Source organism: Bufo bufo, chromosome 5 (assembly GCF_905171765.1).
Source record: "Bufo bufo chromosome 5, aBufBuf1.1, whole genome shotgun sequence".
NCBI classification, from domain to species: domain Eukaryota; kingdom Metazoa; phylum Chordata; class Amphibia; order Anura; family Bufonidae; genus Bufo; species Bufo bufo.
Window position 1 is genome coordinate 201,426,759 of NC_053393.1, and position 22,201 is coordinate 201,448,959.

At 42.7% G+C, this 22,201-nt stretch overlaps 1 protein-coding gene across 1 annotated transcript in view; it reads left to right on the top strand.

Annotated features, from left to right (window-relative positions):
* The window catches only part of LOC121002731 (collagen alpha-6(VI) chain-like), a 300,596-nt gene that overhangs the window by 244,241 nt on the left and 34,154 nt on the right, over positions 1–22,201 (top strand). The window contains exons 27-34 of the mRNA XM_040434227.1: positions 5,514–5,576; positions 5,774–5,824; positions 14,945–14,980; positions 16,338–16,400; positions 17,127–17,186; positions 18,095–18,130; positions 20,895–20,931; positions 21,663–21,674. Of these exons, the coding sequence (XP_040290161.1) occupies positions 5,514–5,576; positions 5,774–5,824; positions 14,945–14,980; positions 16,338–16,400; positions 17,127–17,186; positions 18,095–18,130; positions 20,895–20,931; positions 21,663–21,674 (358 nt within the window). The remainder of the gene's footprint in view (positions 1–5,513; positions 5,577–5,773; positions 5,825–14,944; positions 14,981–16,337; positions 16,401–17,126; positions 17,187–18,094; positions 18,131–20,894; positions 20,932–21,662; positions 21,675–22,201) is intronic.

Sequence of the window (22,201 nt, forward strand, 5' to 3'; positions counted from 1 at the left end):
AAGTTCGGACGAGGAGGTTGAGGTCCCTGATAGCACCAGGCATACCCGGCCCCGTGTCGCTAGACCACAGGTTGCGCAGGATCCGCTTCAAGGGCAGCAGAGTGGGGCTGGCGCTGTCGGATTACGTGGTGAGGCATACACCAGCAACGCAGCCCATCCTGGACCTAGTACCAGCACTGCCGTACAACATGGTGAAGTGGCGAGCACCAGAAGGGCAGTTGAAGCTGGTACGTTGGCACGTGCAATAGTTACCCCATCGCAGCCACCGCACAGACAGGCCCGTAGAGCCACTAGAGTCCCTGAGGTGCTGGCAAACCCTGATTGGCAGTCCCCAACTTCAGCCGCACCTGTAGTTCCCCCTTTCACCTCCCAGTCTGGAGTTCGGGTTGAGACAGCTCAGATCGGTTCGGCACTGGGATTTTTTGAGCTGTTCTTGACTGCGGAGCTCTTGAACTTAGTCGTGGCAGAAACAAATCGGTATGCCACTCAATTTATAGCCGCCAACCCGGTAAGCTTTTATGCCCAGCCTTTCCGGTGGAAACCAGTCCAAGTTTCCGAAATTAAAATTTTTCTGGGCCTTCTCCTCAACATGGGTCTAACCAAAAAGCATGAATTGCGGTCATATTGGTCCACGAACCCAATTCATCACATGCCCATGTTCTCTGCTGCTATGTCCAGGACACGATTTGAGACCATCCTGCGTTTCCTGCACTTTAGCGACAACACCACCTCCCGTCCCAGAGGCCACCCAGCTTTTGACCGGCTCCACAAAATTCGGCCCCTCATAGACCACTTCAACAACAAATTTGCAGATTTGTATACCCCTGAGCAAAACATCTGCGTAGACGAGTCCCTTATACATTTTACCGGGCGCCTTGGCTTCAAACAATACATCCCAAGCAAGCGCGCCCGGTATGGGGTCAAATTGTATAAGCTCTGTGAAAGGGCCACAGGCTATACCCACAAATTTCGGATCTATGAGGGTAAAGATCAGACCCTGGAGCCGGTCGGTTGCCCTGACTACCTGGGGAGCAGTGGGAAGACAGTCTGGGACTTGGTGTCACCCTTATTTGGCAAGGGGTACCATCTTTATGTGGACAATTTTTACACAAGTGTGCCCCTCTTCAGGCATTTGTTCCTAGAACAGATTGACTGCTGTGGCACCGCGCGACCTAGTCACTGGGGCTTCCCCCAACGGCTCATTACCACCCATCTTGCAAGGGGGGAGAGGGCTGCCTTGTGTAAAGAAGAACTGCTCGCGGTGAAATGGAGAGACAAGCGTGACGTTTACATGCTCTCCTCCATTCACGCAGACACGACAATACAAATTGAACGGGCAATCAGTGTCATTGAAAAGCCCCTCTCAGTCCACGACTATAACCTTCACATGGGAGGGGTGGACTTCAATGACCAGATGTTGGCTCCCTATTTAGTTTCCCGACGCACCAGACGCTGGTATAAGAAGGTGTCTGTATATTTGATTCAATTGGCTGCATATAATAGTTTTGTTCTCTACAGTAAGGCTGGGAGAACAGGATCCTTCCTCAAATTTCAGGAAGAGATCATCGAGAACCTGGGGTTTCGTGGCCCCATCCACCAGCGTAGTGAGCCGTCTACACGAGCGACATTTCCCCAATGTCGTTGCTGGTACCTCAACCCAACCGTCACCCCGAAAAAGATGTCGTGTCTGTAGCAGGAGTGGAATAAGGCGTGACACCCGCTATTTCTGTCCTGACTGCCCTGACCACCCTGCCCTATGCTTAGGGGAGTGTTTCCGGAAGTACCACACACAGGTACACTTAGCATAGAGATTGCATCTCACAGGACAGGCACACAGGGCTATTAGGGCCCTTACACTCACAGCTGCTGCAAACCTCTCCTTTCACCTGGGACAAAGTGCATAATGTACTTCGCCACATCTTTGGGCGATTTGCACTTTGCACATTGTCCCATGGGGAAGGAGAGGTTTGTCCTATAAAGGTAAAAAAATAAAATAAATCACCGGTAAACAAAAAAGTTAACGTTCTGCTCAAAAAGTTAAATAAAGTTTATATGTTCCGTTCAAATCTTATTATAAAGTTAATAAATTTATTGCGTTGCGGCCTGGTTTTTTCTTTTTGTTTAGTTTTTTTTACCTTCCAGGTGGACGAACCGATCGACTAGCTGCAGCACTGATGTGCATTCTGACAGAAGCATTGCGCTGCCGTCAGATTACACAAAAGTCGATGTATGCGGCGCTGCAAGACGAGATTTCTCCTCTGCAGTAAAAGATACGTTTGCCGAGGCATATGAGCTGAGGGGGAGGCGGTGTTCATATACTTTGGCAAACACTTTGTATATAAAAAAATTAAAATAAAATCCCGGCAATTATTTATTCATTCACATCGATTGATGTGAATGGAGAAATCTGGTTTGCCAGGGCATACGGGCTAAGTGGGTTTGGATGTTGGGCGGAGCTCCTATGTCCTGGCAGACGCCTTTCCCCTCCTTTTTTATTTTGGCAGAGATTTTTTCATCCACATTGATCGATGCGAATGAAGAAATCTGTACCGTTCATTTTTTCTTTCAGCCCAGAGGCTGAACGAAAAAAAAAAATCTCATTACCCGTATGCTCAATATAAGGAGAATAGCAGGAACTTCTAATGCTGGCCATACATGTAATGATTGCGGAGACCCTCAAATGCCAGGGCAGTACAAACACCCCACAAATGACCCCATTTTGGAAAGAAGACACCCCAAGGTATTCGCTGATGGGCATATTGAGTCCATGAAAGATTGAAATTTTTGTCCCAAGTTAGCGGAAAGGGAGACTTTGTGAGAAAAAACAAAAAAAATCAATTTCCGCTAACTTGTGCCAAAAAAAAAAAAAATTCTATGAACTTGCCATGCCCCTCATTGAATACCTTGGGGTGTCTTCTTTCCAAAATGGGGTCACATGTGGGGTATTTATACTGCCCTGGCATTTTAGGGGCCCTAAAGCGTGAGAAGAAGTCTGGTATCCAAATGTCTAAAAATGCCCTCCTAAAAGGAATTTGGGCCCCTTTGCGCATCTAGACTGCAAAAAAGTGTCACACATGTGGTATCGCCGTACTCAGGAGAAGTTGGGGAATGTGTTTTGGGGTGTAATTTTACATATACCCATACTGGGTGAGATAAATATCTTGGTCAAATGCCAACTTTGTATAAAAAAATGGGAAAAGTTGTCTTTTGCCGAGATATTTCTCTCACCCAGCATGGGTATATGTAAAAAGACACCCCAAAACACATAGCCCTACTTCTTCTGAGTACGGCGATACCAGATGTGTGACACTTTTTTGCAGCCTAGGTGGGCAAATGGGCCCACATTCCAAAGAGCACCTTTTGGATTTCACAGGGCATTTTTTACAGATTTTGATTTCAAACTACTTCTCACACATTAGGGCCCCTAAAAGGCCAGGGCAGTATAACTACCCCACAATTGACCCCATTTTGGAAAGAAGACACCCCAAGGTATTCTGTGAGGGGCATGGCGAGTTCCTAGAATTTTTTATTTTTTGTCACAAGTTAGCGGAATATGATGATTTTTTTTTTTTCTTACAAAGTCTCATATTCCACTAACTTGTGACAAAAAATAAAAACTTCCATGAACTCACTACGCGCATCATGAAATACCTTGGGGTGTCTTCTTTCCAAAATGGGGTCACTTGTGGGGTAGTTATACTGCCCTGGCATTTTAGGGGCACGAATGCTTGAGAAGTAGTTTGAAATCAAAATGTGTAAAAAAATGCCCTGTGAAATCCGAAAGGTGCTCTTTGGAATGTGAGCCCCTTTGCCCACCTAGGCTGCAAAAAAGTGTCACACATCTGGTATCGCCGTACTCAGAAGAAGTAGGGCAATGTGTTTTGGGGTGTCTTTTTACATATACCCATGCTGGGTGAGAGAAATATCTCGGCAAAAGACAACTTTTCCCATTTTTTTATACAAAGTTGGCATTTGACCGAGATATTTATCTCACCCAGCATGGGTATATGTAAAATGACACCCCAAAACACATTTCCCAACTTCTCCTGAGTTCGGCAATACCACATGTGTGACACTTTTTTGCAGCCTAGGTGGGCAAAGGGGTCCACATTCCAAAGAGCACCTTTCGGATTTCACACGGCATTTTTTACACATTTAGATTTCAAACTACTTCTCACGCATTCGGGCCCCTAAAATGCCAGGGCAGTATAACTACCCCACAAGTGACCCCATTTTGGAAAGAAGACACCCCCAGGTATTTCGTGATGGGCATAGTGAGTTCATGGAAGTTTTTATTTTTTGTCACAAGTTAGTGGAATATGAGACTTTGTAAGGAAAAAAATAAAAAATAAAAAATCATCATTTTCCGCTAATTTGTGACAAAAAATAAAAAGTTCTATGAACTCACTATGCCCATCAGCGAATACCTTAGGGTGTCTACTTTCCGAAAGGGGGTCATTTGTGGGGTTTTTCTACTGTCTGGCCATTGTAGAACCTCAGGAAACATGACAGGTGCTCAGAAAGTCAGTGCTGCTTCAAAAAGCGGAAATTCAAATTTTTGTACCATAGTTTGTAAACGCTATAACTTTTACCCAAACCATTTTTTTTTACCCAAACATTTTTTTTTTATCAAAGACATGTAGAACAATAAATTTTGAGAAAAATGTATATATAGATGTTGTTTTTTTTAAAAAAAATTACAACTGAAAGTGAAAAATTTCATTTTTTTGCAAATATTTTGTTCAATTTCGATTAATAACAAAAAAAGGAAAAATGTCAGCAGCAATGAAATACCACCAAATGAAAGCTCTATTAGTGAGAAGAAAAGGAGGTAAAATTTATTTGGGTGGTAAGTTGCATGACCGAGCAATAAACGGTGAAAGTAGTGTAGTGCAGGAGTGTAAAAAGTGGCCTGGTCATTAAGGGTGTTTAAGCTAGGGGGGCTGAGGTGGTTAATGCCCATCACCCTACCTATCTGACTTACATAGGTGTTTTCAGTACTCAGTAGAACTTAAGAACCTTTAACAACACTCAGTTAGAGCTTTGCTATGAAAGACTCTTTACACCCTGTTTTCTAGTACAAAAAAACATCTTTCCCTAATAAAATATATTAGAAAAATGTTTTATATCCCTGTCCTTATACAATACTAAAAATAAACTGAAGCATCAGTTGCTCTTTAAGTTTTTTTTAGCAAAAGATATGCAAAAAATAAGGTTAATTGAGATAAGAAATATGCCAAAAAATATCTAATGTTAGGGACATTTTTTTAATAAAACCTTTTTTAATCATTTATTAACATTATTATAGTCTCTGATTATTTATAGCATTATTATTAGTTTTGCATGTTAAATGTCCCATTCAGTTAGTACACCATGTGAAGATGAAGCAATGACATATTGGCATACACACACAGACATTAAATAGACCTTATTAACAACTTATAGTATCATGCTAATGAAAGCTATGTGCATACCATATAAAGGAAGAAACATTTTGTTCTGTTCTTTGGCAGGGTGAACCTGAAGAACCTGGAGAAAAAGGAGACTTTGGGGAAAAAGGACTCAGAGGCGTTGAGGTACCGTGGCAGTTGATACACAAGTTTTGGAGAGGTTCCACTGTACTATATTACAAACTGGTAGAAGAAACTTTATGCTCCATTTAGGCTTCCACCAAACAATCATAATTAGTTCAATGCAGAAAGGATATTATTTTAAATGCACTTCCAATAGTGTACAACTCCTATAATACTTCTATATGATTATATTTTGATAGGGTGAAAAAGGTCTAGATGACTACGGAGCACCTGGCAAAAAAGGAGACAAGGTGAGTTTGTTGCCCATGCATGATACATACTAAAATAATTACTTATATGAGATTTCAGCCAGGAGTTTTTCTATGACTTCCAGCAACGTTTGCAAAACTGATTTTGTTTTAACTGTGGTAATATGATTTTCAGCTATGTTTAGATAGAAGTATCTATTGTTAGTTGGCCTAGAGTACAGAGGACTCCATTATAGGCTAGACTTGCTTTGTGTGACTAGACAACATAAATATATGTAGCCAGGTGATTTTCCGTTTTGTTGGTGTTATTTTTGAGATCAAGAATAGCGCCACAATTGTAGCTATTCTTAGTGGTAAAATGATGGAAAGCCTGAAGACCCTGAGGGATCTTATTAAGGGCTTGTTCCCACGACCGTGTGAAGCCTGTGCCCATGCTGTGGACCGCAAATTGCAGTCCGCAATGCATGGGCACCAACCGTGGCCCAGACACGTGGGGATCGCGGACCCATTCACCTGAATGGGTCCGTGATCCGTCTGTTCCACAAAAAGATAGAGCATGTTCTATCTTTTTGCATTGCGGAGGCATGGAACAGAACCACAGGAAGCACTCTGTAGTGCTTCCGTAGTGTTCCGTTCCGTGCTTCCATTCCGCACCGTTCCGCATCTCCGGATTTGCGGACCCTTTGAAGTCAATGGGTCCGCATCCGTGATGCAGAATGCACACGGAAAGGTGCCCGTGTATTGCGGATCCGCAAATGCGGGCAACAGGCAGCACACGTTCGCGTGAATGAGCCTTAAAGTTGATGGGGTTTATCAGTGATTGTTTGGATTATTCAGCAGAGGGATTAGTCACAGCTGCATGGTTAGTTGTCTGCTGTAGCTGAAGTAAGTGTGGTTTGTCTATAAATGTTTCTGATGCCCATTAAAAAATAAATTGTGCACTGTTTTAATTTTTGAAACTGAGACTAATTTGAAGTATTTTATTAAGTGTTTAGTGCTTTGCTTATGTTTACATTTATTATATTGTTATGGGATTTGTGCCTTTTGTATAGCAGTTGCTATAAGCAGGGCCGGGCTTAGGTTGCATAGCGCCCTGTGCGGGACGTTTTTTGGGGGCACCTCTTCCACCACACACACCTCCAAAACCATTATTGGGAATAACATACATTAAATTAATCGCATTAATTTAAAATGTAACTTAATTTTATGAAGAAAAGAATGCACAGCTAATACTTAAAGGGTGGTTCCCACCTGGAACATTTATGACCTATAAACAGGATATGCCATAGATGTCTGATAGTGTGCCACCTCTGCGGGCTGCTCCTATCTAAAGAATGGGGCCCAGAAGTGAATGGAGAGCAGCCTTCCCGCTTGCTCTGCTATTTTCTGAAGTCCCATAGCAGCGAATGGAGAAGATGCCATGCATGCACAGTGTGCCTGAAACACTAATAGTGGTGCCATACGAAGCTCATGACATAAATATAGCACCAGAACCAAGCCAATTACATAAATACAGCACCGGAACCAAGCCAATTACATAAATACAGCACCGGAACCAAGCCAATTACATAAATACAGCACCAGAACTAAGCCAATTACATAAATACAGAACCAAGCTCATAACATAAATTCATCACCACAACTAAACATATTACATAACTATAGCTCCAGAACCAAGCCCATTATATAAATACAGAACCAAGTTCATTAGATAAATACAGCGCCAGCATAAAGCCCGTTACATAAACACACCACCAGAATCAAGCATGGAATTTAACTACAGCACCAGAACCAAGCTCATAACATACATACAAAGCCAGAACCAAGTCCATTACATACAGTAAATACAGCACCAGAACCAAGGATTGTACAGTGTGAAACTACAGCTCACAGTATTTAGTTAACAGGTATAAAGATATGTTGAGAATTAGACACAAACTATCTCACCCTTAAGCAAACCCTATATGTCAAAAGGGTAGGGGCTAAATGTCCCTGCCTAGCAAACACAGAGCACCCGACCCGAACCTGTCCTTGATGTGGCCGTATCCCTAAAAAAGACCCTCACTCTATTCCTGACATGACATGTTTCATCCCAGATATGGGAATCATCAGGGGGTTAATGAGTGAAAAGAATATATGAAATGCAATAAGTTTGAGAAAACAAAGACTGAATAGCAAACAGAAATACCCTAATTCCTATTCCTCTCCTATTAGGTACAGAAGGGAGAAGAAAAATGGAAATAAAGAAAGATGGGTATTGAATTAGTTGTTATGTGCTCCTGGACAGTTAGAGAGTTAGTGACGGGCAACAGAAATACTAAAAAGTTACCAAATTATAGCGTCCCCCTCTCTAAATAAATAACAGTGGTTATTGCCCTACTAATTTCTTTAAAAAATTATTTTTATTAGAATTTTTTAAACCCAGGAACAAAAATTAGCAAAAAGACAGGGAAGTGCCCCCATGCATCTGGTTCAGACCACCATAGTTAGGTTTCTCAGGCCACGATTCATCTCTGCAGAGTTTGCCACCCAGATGTCTTCAGCTTCTCATTTCACTAACACAAACTCCTGTTAGTGCCACATGCTGTTCTCTGATTTTTGCAACATACACAGTGTGCCCTGAAAATAATGCACCACACACACACAGTGTCCTTAATGGTAGCGCCCTCTATAGATTATGCTACACAGTCTGTGCCCTCATTCTGTGCCACATGCCCTGTGCCCTCATACTGTATATTGTATAGTGCCACATGCTCTGTGACCCCATATACAGTGTCACATGCTCTGTGTTCCCTTTTGTAGCGCTACATGCTCTGTGCCCCCATGCTCTCTCTGTGCCCTCTGATACACTCTGTGCCCCTATGCTCTCTCTGTGCCCTCTCATGCTCTCTATGTGCCACCGTCTTCTCCCTGTGTCTTCTCATGCTCTGCACCCCCATGCTCTCTCTATGACCTCTCATGCTCTCTTTACCCCCATGCTCTCTCTGTGCCTTCTCATGCAATCTGTGCCCCCATGCTATGTCTGTGCCCTGTCAAGCTCTTTGTGCCCCCATGCTCTTTCTGTGCTTCCATGCTCTTTCTGTGCCCTCTCATGCTCTGAGCCATCAAGCTATATGTGCATCCATGCTCTCTCTGTGCCAATTTATGCTCTCTGAGCCACCATGTGTCTGTGCCCTCTCATGCTGTTCCCCCACGCTGTCAGTGCCATCATGCTCTTTGTGCCTTCAAAAACTCTTTGCCCTGTGTAACGGAACGCCTAGCACCCCGACCGGGTACCTCCGTCGATAGATGCTCCTAGTGCTTCCAGAGGACTCCAAGCACTCCACTCGACACCGTCAGCACTGCAGACCCCACGAACCACCGAAGCTTGGTGGAGGTCTCGCCGTCTCCTACCCACCCTGGACCTACGACAAGGCTCCAGGCTCCAGTGGGTGTACCTCTCCTAAATCCAGAGACAGGAACCAGGAGCAAGCTCTTACAAGAGCTTATACTCAGGGGAGTATTATGATATAGCAATCCCCAAGAGTGTAGTTATCCCATGAGCCAAACATGAGCCAAGACTTCATGAAGGTATAAAACAGGAACTCTCTTTATTTTAACACACAAGCATTTTATACACATCTCCCAACAATGTTACCACCCCAGGGTTTTGTAAAAACAGCCAATAACCACGTACAATACACTCAGACACTCCCACACAAAATCCTCCCCTCTGTCCGTGATAGAATTACCTCACACTGGGTTGATGCAATCATCACAGACAGACGAATACACAATATCCTCTGTCCTGGAGACAACCGAGAAGTAATTCAATGATCTCTCAGGACAAAGGACATCGCCAATACACACAGAGAGACAATGGAACAGACATCACTTACTCAAACATACAATGTCCCACCCTTTACATTACACATAGACATTTAACACATTCCCAGACAGCTCAAGTCTGAGTGCATATTATTAGGTGAATGGCACTCAGACAACATGAATACAATAAAATGAGCTAACTGGGTACCCTCACATAACATACAATACAATTACACAGACAGATGGTTCTGTCACACATCTCAAAACCCCACATGTCCCCATATGGCTTGGATCTGAGCGCTCAGATGCCACAAACACAGTCAAATCGCCATGGGGTTTAAGTTTTGCATGGGCTGATGAGAGGGCCCATAATCCTGGGGCAAGAGGCTAGTACCCAGTCCCCTCCAAAACCCAGTGGCGAGGTTGGTTTTGCCACACATCTCCCCCTCCCAGGGAAGACTAACCAGATACCTGACCTCACGGTCAGTACCTGAGTTAGTCTGGCAGTCCAGCCACAACCCAATACTGGACCTGTTGAATTTGGTATGTCCCCAGCTGTTGAGTGGGCATCTGCGACTCCTTGCTCCCTTGTGGTTCTCTAGCTTAGATCTGTAGGTACTTGGTGGGCAGAGGCAGACTGCGCTCTGCCCAGATGCCAGCTCTTCCGCTGGGGTAGCCTGTGGGAAGTCCGGCTCTGGAGCAGAGGATAGGGGAGGGCCGAGGCCAACTGTGTTCTGCTCAGATGCCAGCTCTTCCGCTGGGATGGGGTCAAGGAAACCTACTCCCAGGACCTTGTCGCGGATCACCTGTGGAGAGGAGGGATCGCTTACCTCCTCCTCCTGGCATTCCTGCGGGGTTGGTGGGGACTCTGTACCGGCCGGCCAGCATCCCGGTAGGTCTGGTGCAGAGACTGCGGTCCCATCTGCACCATTGGAGTTAGGGGTGCTGTCCCCCTGTGGTTGGGGAGAGAGACCGGTTGTCTCCTCTCCCTGCAAGGTACACTGCCGCTGGGGAATGGAGACGATGCTCTCCTCTCCCTGCAAAACATACTGCCACTGGGGAGCAGGACCAACTGTCCCTACTCCCTGAAACTCCGACTGCCGTTGGGGATCTGGGCCGACTGCCCCGCATCCCTGTAGAGCCGGTGGAGAGATCTCGGTCCCATCTCCACCTGCCATATGGGTTTCCCCCCAGGACCAGTCTATGAGGTCCCCTACCTCTGTAGCTGGTATTGAAGCAGGTGATACTTCAGTCGGGTCTTCCCAGCAGTAGGGTTGTAGGTCTGGGACTGCCACCCAGCTCTCTGGCAGTGTATATTGGGGCCGAATTGAGCTGAAGAGGTATTGGTAATCCTGCTCCAGCTCCCACTCCTTTGACACTAGAGATGCCAGGTCTTGTCTCACCTCTCTCGCTGTAGCCCAATCATGCATAGCCTCCCTGTGGTCAAAGATATCCCAGAACCGGGACTCTCCAGCATCTCCAAACTCCGGTTCTGCGAAGGCCTCAAACAACAGGCCAGGGCCATCATAATCCCCACCCTCGGGTCTGTCGTGCTCAGCCATCCAGGGGGAGTGCCGAATCACATCCCACCAGAGTGCCTGGTAGGCATTGTCTAGCCAACGCTCCTTCCATACCAGGCTCTCCAGTTCTGTCACGCACTCATCCAGGGGCTTCTCTACCAGAAGGGGCATTCGCAGGGCCACTCGCATCCGCAACTGCTGCTCCTCACTGGGGAGACTCTCACCTCGCCGCCGCTGGGCATTTTCCAGGGCATTTTCCAGGGCATCATACCAGACTTCCTTTCTGTCTGCATCCCTGTAGTCCGCGGCTGCCTCCTCCTCCTCGTCATAGAACGCTGTCCGAAGACTAGCTGATTCCATCCTGCTGTAGCCAGGGGCGCTGTACGGATACTAGCGTTGCCCTCAATTTAGTAGATCCACGAACGGTGTCTCCGAGCTGCTTCTCCTCACACTAGGACGCCATCCCACTGCTTGCCACCAATGTAACGGAACGCCTAGCACCCCGACCGGGTACCTCCGTCGATAGATGCTCCTAGTGCTTCCAGAGGACTCCAAGCACTCCACTCAACACCGTCAGCACTGCAGACCCCACGAACCGCCGAAGCTTGGTGGAGGTCTCGCCGTCTCCTACCCACCCTGGACCTACGACAAGGCTCCAGGCTCCAGTGGGTGTACCTCTCCTAAATCCAGAGACAGGAACCAGGAGCAAGCTCTTACAAGAGCTTATACTCAGGGGAGTATTATGATATAGCAATCCCCAAGAGTGTAGTTATACCATGAGCCAAACATGAGCCAAGACTTCATGAAGGTATAAAACAGGAACTCTCTTTATTTTAACACGCAAGCATTTTATACACATCTCCCAACAATGTTATCACCCCAGGGTTTTGTAAAAACAGCCAATAACCACGTACAATACACTCAGACACTCCCACACAAAATCCTCCCCTCTGTCCGTGATAGAATTACCTCACACTGGGTTGATGCAATCATCACAGACAGACGAATACACAATATCCTCTGTCCTGGAGACAACCGAGAAGTAATTCAATGATCTCTCAGGACAAAGGACATCGCCAATACACACAGAGAGACAATGGAACAGACATCACTTACTCAAACATACAATGTCCCACCCTTTACATTACACATAGACATTTAACACATTCCCAGACAGCTCAAGTCTGAGTGCATATTATTAGGTGAATGGCACTCAGACAACATGAATACAATAAAATGAGCTAACTGGGTACCCTCACATAACATACAATACAATTACACAGACAGATGGTTCTGTCACACATCTCAAAACCCCACATGTCCCCATATGGCTTGGATCTGAGCGCTCAGATGCCACAAACACAGTCAAATTGCCATGGGGTTTAAGTTTTGCATGGGCTGATGAGAGGGCCCATAATCCTGGAGCAAGAGGCTAGTACCCAGTCCCCTCCAAAACCCAGTGGCGAGGTTGGTTTTGCCACACCCTGTATAATACTTACCTTTCCCTGGTCCCACAAAGTCTTCCTGCATTGCATTCCTGTATATGCCAGCGAGGCTGGCATCTTCAGAACGTCACAGGTGGTGCAATGACATCATCGCACCGTCTGCATCACGAAAAAGCGGCGAATTGCAGGCCAGGGAACCAATGGTTTCCTTGTCCTGTCAGCACTGCAGATAATGCTCAGTTATACCTGCATCCTGTGGACACAGATATAATTGAGTGCAGGGACACCCGGAAACCAGGTAAATCATCCCAGTTCCCCACAGAGGGGACAGTCTGGCACCCCCTTCTGCTCAGTTCTTGATAAATTTGGAGCTATATTTTGTTGTTTTTTTAATCAAAAAATCTTGCCATATTTTTAGTTTTTTGCACCTCACAGCTTTTTCAGTAAAGTAAGTCAGGGACAGTGAGTCATTTCATTAGAGGATGAGAAATATAAGGCTCTACAGCATCCTGTCACCTTCAGTCTCTGGGGGAAAGATTGAACTCCTCTTCCCGAAGGCTGTATTAAACTACTTACATTTTTATATTCATTAAAGGTATATTCCCATCTTATAAAGTGATGGCATATGATTTGTGAGGACCTGACCCCCATGAACCCTGGAATGAAGGAGCCGTAAGGTGCACACACCCTATAGCCACCACAGATCTGGAAAAAATTCCTACAGACTTAATTTTAATTAATAAAACTATGATGCCATAATAATAATCTAGGGGGAATTTATCAAGCTCTGAACTCCAGAATTTTGGCTTCAAAGAGTCGCACCGTAAGGATTTGTGACTTTTGGGCATATTTGAGCAAAAATGTTGCAGCTTTTTGCATTTTTAAACCACTTGCTCCAATTTTCAAAAGTGTGTAGGAAAGTGGGTGAGGTTAGCTATGTTAATTAATTTCTCTCCAGATTTATCACTGTAACTTTTTTAAAAGTCACAAAAATCACTCCAGTAGTAGAGTGGTGTAAAAATAGCATTTCTAGACCAAAATGTTAGTTCTAAAGACAACTGGATACATTTGATAAATTTGGCACAAAGTATGCCAACGCAGACTCCACCAAAATTTACTTCAACTATTACCTTCATGATACATTTTTCCACTATTGTTTTAATACATAATTAAAACACTAATTGAAATGAATGGTAATATTATAACAAATTGACATCCGTTTTCATAGTTTATCAGCTCTTGTATTTGTTTATATTGGTATTCACAAGTTTTTATTTCCTTTCATCCTTTATAATAAATTCTTACACAATGAGGGGGTCGTTTATCAAGCTGAAATACGCCTATATTAGGCGTATTTCAGATGCCTCTCCCCGCTCACGTTAAGTCTAAAAAGGTACAAGCTGCAAACAAAGGGGGTTAGTCAGCACATCCCAATGCGCAGGCGCACGTTGCTATGGCTGAAAACATAACCTAGAACAAAACATACATGAATGCAACAGCTCTCTGCAAACCAAATAAAGTACAAAAATGAATTATATTGCTAATGCTATGCTAATAAATTCGAGATGCTTGGCAAATCATTTTATGCAAAATTATTTGACTAACCCCCTTTGTTTGCAGCTTGTATTGGAGGTGTGGCTGACTCTCCTATTTGGTCGTGCACTCCTGAATAGCCTGTTTGCCTCATAGGCTGATTTTAAATTAGTAAGAGTATAAAGCTTAGTTTGCTCTGCACGCATGTTGGTACTTGTAGTCCCTGGATTTAATGGAGGCCATTTTGGCACTGAAAATGATAAAAACCAAAAGGGGGCCCAGCATGCATGCGGAACTTACATCCCCTGAACTTCATGGTCGCTGTCATGGCACTTAACAGGTTGAACTTAGTGTTAGGTTCCCGTCTTACAGAGATCACCTTGATGTGCGGCAAACGGGCCCAAATAATTTTGTACAACATGATTTGCCAAGCATCTCTAATTTATTAGCATAGCATTAGCAATTTTATTCATTTTTGTACTTTATTTGGTTTGCAGAATGATGTTGCATTTGTGTATGATTAGGTCTAAAAAGGTAGTCATGGCGTGGACAGGGAAGGGGACGGGCAGAGAGACCCGTCTCATTTACTATTTTCTGCACCTGTTTCAGGTGTAGAAAAAGGTCTAAATGTAAGACAGCTCGGAAGCTGTCTTACATTTACAACTGACGCTGGATGCACTGAAGTTATAAGGAGGCCAGCGCCTCTTTATAACTACGGTGGAACCACTGCCAGCTATGGGCCTTTTTAAAAAAAGGCAGTCTTAATAAATATGCCCCCAAATCTGTTTAAAATGAATAAAACTTTACATGTTACAGAAAAAATATTTGTAAGTGAAACTATTTTGCTTTGTCTACAGGGGCAGCAAGGACGACAAGGAGACATTGGTATTAAGGTACTTGTATATGTTTACTGTTCTTCTAGATAACTTCCTGTCCTACACCCTCTTTTTTCTCTTCACAATATAATATTCTTAAAGTTTAATACAGAGTTTAAGAGATGTCATAATTTACCTATATGATACATTACATATACTGTGGCGCTTAGTCATCTCCATGTACTGTATATACTTTTTACAAATGTTGTTTGGAAAACTCTAGCAATGTGATTAATATATAACAACCACAGGGGTTCTCCAGGATTTCCTTATTAATGGCCTGTTCTCAGGATAGAACATCAATATGAGATCAGCCAAGTCCCCCTCTAATTAGCTGTTTGGGAAGCGAGATGGCTTCCCACAGATCTAGTAAGCGCTGCAGACCCCCGCTGATCTAATAATGATGACCTATCCTGAGCATACGTCATCAAAATCCTGGAAACCCCTTTAAAACAAATAAGCAGTGCAAGATAACTAAAATAATACAAAATGCTTATGTTTTTTATAGATTTTAAATGGAACCTCTCATGTTGAACATGCAGTTCAGTCTGGTGGCAGCAGGTTATCGAGCAAAGGAGTTAAGCAGACTGATATATTTTTAGTATGGGAAAGATTAAGCATGAAATGCAGTACAATATGTAGGCAGCATGATATAGAGCAGGAGGAGCTGAGAAGAATTATATATAGTTTTGCAGGAAAAGATTCAGGAAAACCTATAATTTAGGAATTAAAATTTCTGCCCTTTTTAAGCATTTGAGTCATGTGGGCGGTCCTACTCAGTAGTTGACATCCCTCCCTGTATTCTTAGTGGTGCAGAGTTAGCTGTCAATCACTGAGTAGGACCACCCACATGACTCCTATGTATAAAATAGCACAAGTATAAATGCTTAAATTACACGTTTTCTTTAATCTTTTCCTGCAAAATGTATATCAATCTGCTCATCTACTGCTGCTCTATAACATAATTTATTGACTTTTTTTTACTGCTCATTCTGGGCTTAAATGTCCAGTGAGAGGTACAGCTGTTTCTGAGTTCAGGGTGTTGTTTGCCAGTCCCCTACCCCTCTGAGAAGACATGTAGGTAGCACTCTTCTCCAATCACTGGCGCTGTCAGAAGGCTCAGCATCCCTGATCGGAGATCCACTGACTCAACAGGGTCTCATTCTCACAGTCCACCCGCACTGCCAGAGCACTGAACAGTACCCCGGTACTATGGTTTAGGGGATTGTTAACTCTTTATGTGCATCTTATAGATACCTGTATTTATTTTGAAATGTAAATACATAGTGTAAAAGAAGAGTTTTCTTTCATTTAAATATAATGCTAGAAATAAAACGAAAAGGAGGTGTATTTTAATTTGGCAACATCTTCCCAGGGAGAGCGAGGACATCCTGGTGTAGAAGGAGATCAAGGACACAAAGGAGAACTAGGAAAAACAGTAAGTATCATGCATTTAATATTTAATAGTGATTAACAGATGACTGAATTAACTATGCTAATAAAATAATAATCTCTGCATAAATCCATTTTGTCGTTGTTGCAAACAGTGGCTGATACATTTGCTACCCTTTTCCAGAATTACCGTGGACAGCCTCCATAGCATGCATGTAAATAATACTTGCTTTCCACAGTGCAGTCTCTTTAGGCACAGTTCAAGTCCATAGTTCACACAGGCCCTGACCTCACTGTCATTTACTGCACACACACTCACTTCAGATGTAATAAAAAAACACATGGTTGTTTGAAGATACCTCAACCCAACCTACATACACCGAGGCACAGTATTTCCAGCATTGTAATGTCCACGGTCAATTCAGATTCACGGCACTAGAAAAATGACCTCTCCTAATACCTGGCACCTCCAGCAGGAAAGCATCCAGAAATGCTACTCCTGGTGTCATCGACTAACAGCACTCCTGAGACAGCTGCTCACCAGCTCCTACTATTAAGATTGCCATGTGACCGATGAGCATAATATCACTGGCCTAAAAAGAGGCCACAGCACTTACCGGAGCACTGCAGCATCTTCAACCAGCTCATCAATGGGGTAACTGGAGTCGGATCCACACTGATCTGATACTGACGACTTATCCCGAGGATAGGTTATCAGTTTTAAACGCTGTTCATTTATCCAAATTTTAATTATGTATCTGTTTAACCATAGATCTATGGGAGGCAAGGTGATGTAGGAGATCCAGGTTTACCAGGACATCTTGGTAGAAGGGTAAGGCAGATTAATTTTACACTGGTCAAGTCATCTGCTTGAGGATTATACAATATTGCTTACAGTATGGTTTTCATGGTTTTTAGATATTCTATCATTTAACTCAGAATCAAAACATATAAATGATACATCAGAGCTTATCTGTCACGCCGGTGACAGGTTTGAGAAGGTCTGAAAGAATATCTGCACATTAGTTATCTGACAGCCTCTTTTGGTTTCACTTTGTCTGTGTGTTGCTGGTATGTCCACACCCCCTGTTCAGGTGTGGATTATGTGAACTTCACCTCCCCCTATTTAGTCTGACTTTACCCATCACTCCTTGCTCTGGATAGCTTAATTTGGTTTTTGGAAGAGCTGGAGTGTGGTTCTAGTTGAAGTCCTGTCCATCCATCATCCATCAGCCTCAGAAGTTAAGTGTTCCGCTTGTTGTGTTTTGTATTCCCCGCCACCTTTGTTGTTTACTAGGCCTCAGCGAGATGCTGGTTCCTTCACCAGGGAAGGAGCGGGTTGTCTCTGCCCAGTCAATATTATTAGGGCAACTGAGGGCCACCAGGGTTTTCTAGCCTTCTGTGTATGGGCATCTCTACCATCGAGAGGTGCCCATACGGATAGGAGTTAGGGCCAGGAGCAGGGTTTTATAGGTGGTGACCATGTTCCTTCCCTAGCGGTGAGGCCTAGTGTCTTTTCCCTTCCTTCTTGTTGCCCTTTGGTGTTCTCCCCTACAACATCCGTGACATTATCGGAACCATATCTACTGTAGCCGCTGTAGAGAATGCATCTGAACTTGAATATACAATATTTGTTTAACATGGCCTAGAATGAGGAAGGAGCCTGAGTGGTTCTTTGTACTTTGTGTAATCTTCACTTAATCATATACGGTAACTTACCATTCTTTCTTTCACCTCCAGGGACAAAAAGGAATTCGAGCCCAAACTGATCAATCTGTATGTACTAATTAAATGATTTTACTGTATAAAGTTGACTCTCTGGGCATGTTATACACTCACCTAAAGAATTATTAGGAACACCTGTCAAGACAATCTCCTGAACTCCAACCTGAATGTCAGAATGGGAAAGAAAGGTGATTTAAGCAATTTTGAGCGTGGCATGGTTGTTGGTGCCAGAAGGGCCAGTCTGAGTATTTCACAATCTGCTCAGTTACTGGGATTTTCACGCACAACCATTTCTAGGGTTTTCAAAGAATGGTGTGAAAAGGGAAAAACATCCAGTATGCGGCAGTCCTGTGGACAAAAATGCCTTGTGGATGCTAGAGGTCAGAGGAGAATGGGCCGACTGATTCAAGCTGATAGAAGAGCAACGTTGACTGAAATAACCACTCGTTACAACCGAGGTATGCAGCAAAGCATTTGTGAAGCCACAACACGCACAACCTTGAGGCGGATGGGCTACAACAGCAGAAGACCCCACCAGGTACCACTAATCTCCACTACAAATAGGAAAAAGAAGCTACAATTTGCACGAGCTCACCAAAATTGAACTGTTGAAGACTGGAAAAATGTTGCCTGGTCTGATGAGTCTCGATTTCTGTTGAGACATTCAAATGGTAGAGTCCGAATTTGGCGTAAACAGAATGAGAACATGTATCCATCCTCTGATGGCTACTTCCAGCAGGATAATGCACCATGTCACAAAGCTCGAATCATTTCAAATTGGTTTCTTGAACATGACAATGAGTTCACTGTACTAAAATGGCCCCCACAGTCACCAGATCTCAACCCAATAGAGCATCTTTGGGATGTGGTGGAACGGGAGCTTTGTGCCCTGGATGTGCATCCCTCAAATCTCCATCAACTGCAAGATGCTATCCTATCAATATGGGCCAACATTTCTAAAGAATGCTATCAGCACCTTGTTGAATCAATGCCATGTAGAATTAAGGCAGTTCTGAAGGCAAAAGGGGGTCCAACACCGTATTAGTATGGTGTTCCTAATAATTCTTTAGGTGAGTGTATGTCTTAGTAAAGTGCATTTTTTTTCTAGATGTGTCTGAAGATATGTGTGCAGTCTTGATAGGAAGGTCTGCTATTTTTAATGTATGGGCAATGGAGCAAAAACACGTTTAGTGCTGTTGAAGATGATGAAACTTGTCAGTTTGATAACTCCCGTAGTGTTCTATGGAAAAATGTACACAAGTATCACCACTACCAAAAACAAGGTTGCCAACCGTCCAGAAATTTCTGGACAGTTCGTAAAAGTAGGTGACTTTTTTCCTGTGTCCGTGAAAAAAATGTCAGTGATTTTTAAAGGCTGATGGTACTTGACTAGATTATTTTGGTGGTAATTATCATCATTTTACAGCTCACAATAAATGCTGGTAATGGGTTCTTACCAGTATAGTGAGCTATAGACATGTATTACTTCTTTATCTTCTTTATCATTCAATATGGTTTTCCAATTTGTCCATAAAAAATGTTGGTTGTCCATGATTTTGGGTTAAGTTGTACAGAAAAAAGAAAATTTCTGGTTGGCAGCTCTGATCAAAAATTTGTGGTAAATGGAGTAACACTAAACTATATCATGTAGAATACATTCTGACATAAATCGAAGTTACTGGCATGAAGCCTGAGGCTATGTTACCATCAGGCTCTGATGACACTCCCCTTTCCAATTTCATTCAGGTTCAGTGTTGTAGACCTTAGTGTAGATTCCAACCACCATCCAATTCAGTGCTTACATACAGGTGAAACTCGAAAAATTAGAATATCGTGCAAAAGTCCATTTATTTCAGTAATGTAAATTAAAAGGAATTGCATTAATGCAGCTTAAAATAAGAATTTTGTGAAAAGGTAAAATATTCTAGGCTCAAAGTGTCACACTCTAGTCAGCTAATTAATCCATAGCCCCTAAGCAAAGGGTACCTCAAAATTGAGACTTTGGGGTTTCATAAGCTGTAAGCCATAATCATCCAAATTATAACAAATAAAGGCTTGAAATATCTCGCCTTGCATGCAATGAGTCTATCTCATATGTTAGTTTCACCTTTTAAGTTGCATTACTGAAATAAATGAACTTTGCACAATATTCAAATTTTTCGAGTTTCACCTGTACAATATATCCAAACCTGCAGTATTTAATCCAGGATGTGATAATGATTTATCAGGCATGCTCAACCTGCGGTCCTCCAGCTGTTGCAAAACTACAACTCCCAGCATGCCTGAACAGCCTACAGCTATCAGTCTACAGCAGGGCATTGTGGGAGTTGTAGTTTAACAACAGCTGGAGAGCTGCAGGTTGAGCATGCCTAATTTAGATGATGACTACAACAATATAATCAGTAACCTGTCAGGTTTTGTGCCTCTAATAACTAATCGTAAGGTTTACTACTGTTATATCCATGAACTAAAAGCTTGACCCATTAGTGGACACTTCGGGAAACATTTATCAAGTCTGCTATGACAGTTTTGTGGTGTACAAATGTCGCAAGTGATGCCTGGGTGTGACATTTGGTGCACATTTTTGCAACTTTAAATCTAAATTATGATATGTGAGTTTTTAAAAAGTTGCAAAAAGTTGCATCTCCATGCCAGGCAACCCCCTGGTGTACTTTTACAGACATACAGTAGAAATACACCACATTTCACATAAATTTGGCTCAACCTCACAATTCAAAGACACTTTGCACTTACAACTGATGGCAAAACCACTAAAATGATAAATTCCCCCTTTCTTCTTTTATTTGCTGTACAGCCTTGTGAGCTAATTAACTACATCCGGAAGACCTGTCGTAAGTATAATCCTTTTTTTAATCACACATCTTCCACTGGAAAAGTTTCATATTTTTTCTAAAGCTAATGCTTATCATGTAGGTTTTGCCTATATGCAGAAACATATGATTAGTATTTGAAATGGAGAATAGTGGGGCAGATTTTCTGTTGAATGTTCCAGCAGCAAAAATCTGGTGTACATGCCTTTCACCATTTATTAACAGTTTTAGACATTTTTGTCCACCTCATCCAGCAATTTATAGTCGGAGGGTGATAGTTGACATCTATGGCAATGACTGTGTATATCAGCATCAACCATTAACAATGTGTCTGCTGAAAGATCGGTCCATCTGTGGCTGTGCCGTAGCAGTAAGCTGCACTGCCAGGTTAATAATAACGGGGACTTGGCACTTGAAAGATCACCACAGTCCCCAGTTCTTTCATTCAGCTATTTGTCGGGTGCTGGGAGCTGTAACAAATATTAATGGCCTCTCTTTAGAGTCCAGGAAAAAATAAATGTTTTAATAAAATGTATCATAAGGAAGTAATACTGAATTACATTCCTGTCATAGCATTGTACATTGGGAACCATTTCCCAGCCAAGCTGCAAGGCATCGGGTGATCATCTGAATGTTATTAATATGTTATGTAATTTAGTAATAACTAATGTAGGCCTTGTAACTGTACCACAGTACCACATACTAACTGTACCATAATGTAACATTGACATTGTCTTTGTCTTCCTTTTCAGCTTGTTGTCAAGGTAAGATTTATTTTTTGTACGCTCTTCACCAAGGAAACTTTTAATATGCAGTATATACAGGTGAAACTCAAAAAATTTGAATATTGTCCATTTATTTCAGTAATGCAAATGCAAAGGAATTGCATTAATGCAGCTTAAAATTAGAGTTTTGTGAAAAGGTTAAATATTCTAGGCTCAAAGTGTCACACTCTAGTCAGCTAATTAATCCATATCCCCTGAGCAAAGGGTACCTCAAAATTGTGACTTTGGGGTTTCATAAGCTATAAGCCATAATCATTCAAATGATGACAAATTAAGGCTTTAAATATCTCGCTTTACATGTAACGAGTCTATCTCATATGTTAGTTTCACCTTTTAAGTTGCATTACTGAAATTTGCACGATATTCTAGTTTACAATATATCTAAACTTTGCTGAATATATATATATATATATATATATATATATATATATATATATATATATACATTATAACGGAATTAGCCCTGCAACAGTAGGGGGACATTTATCAAGGCATTTTTTTCGTGG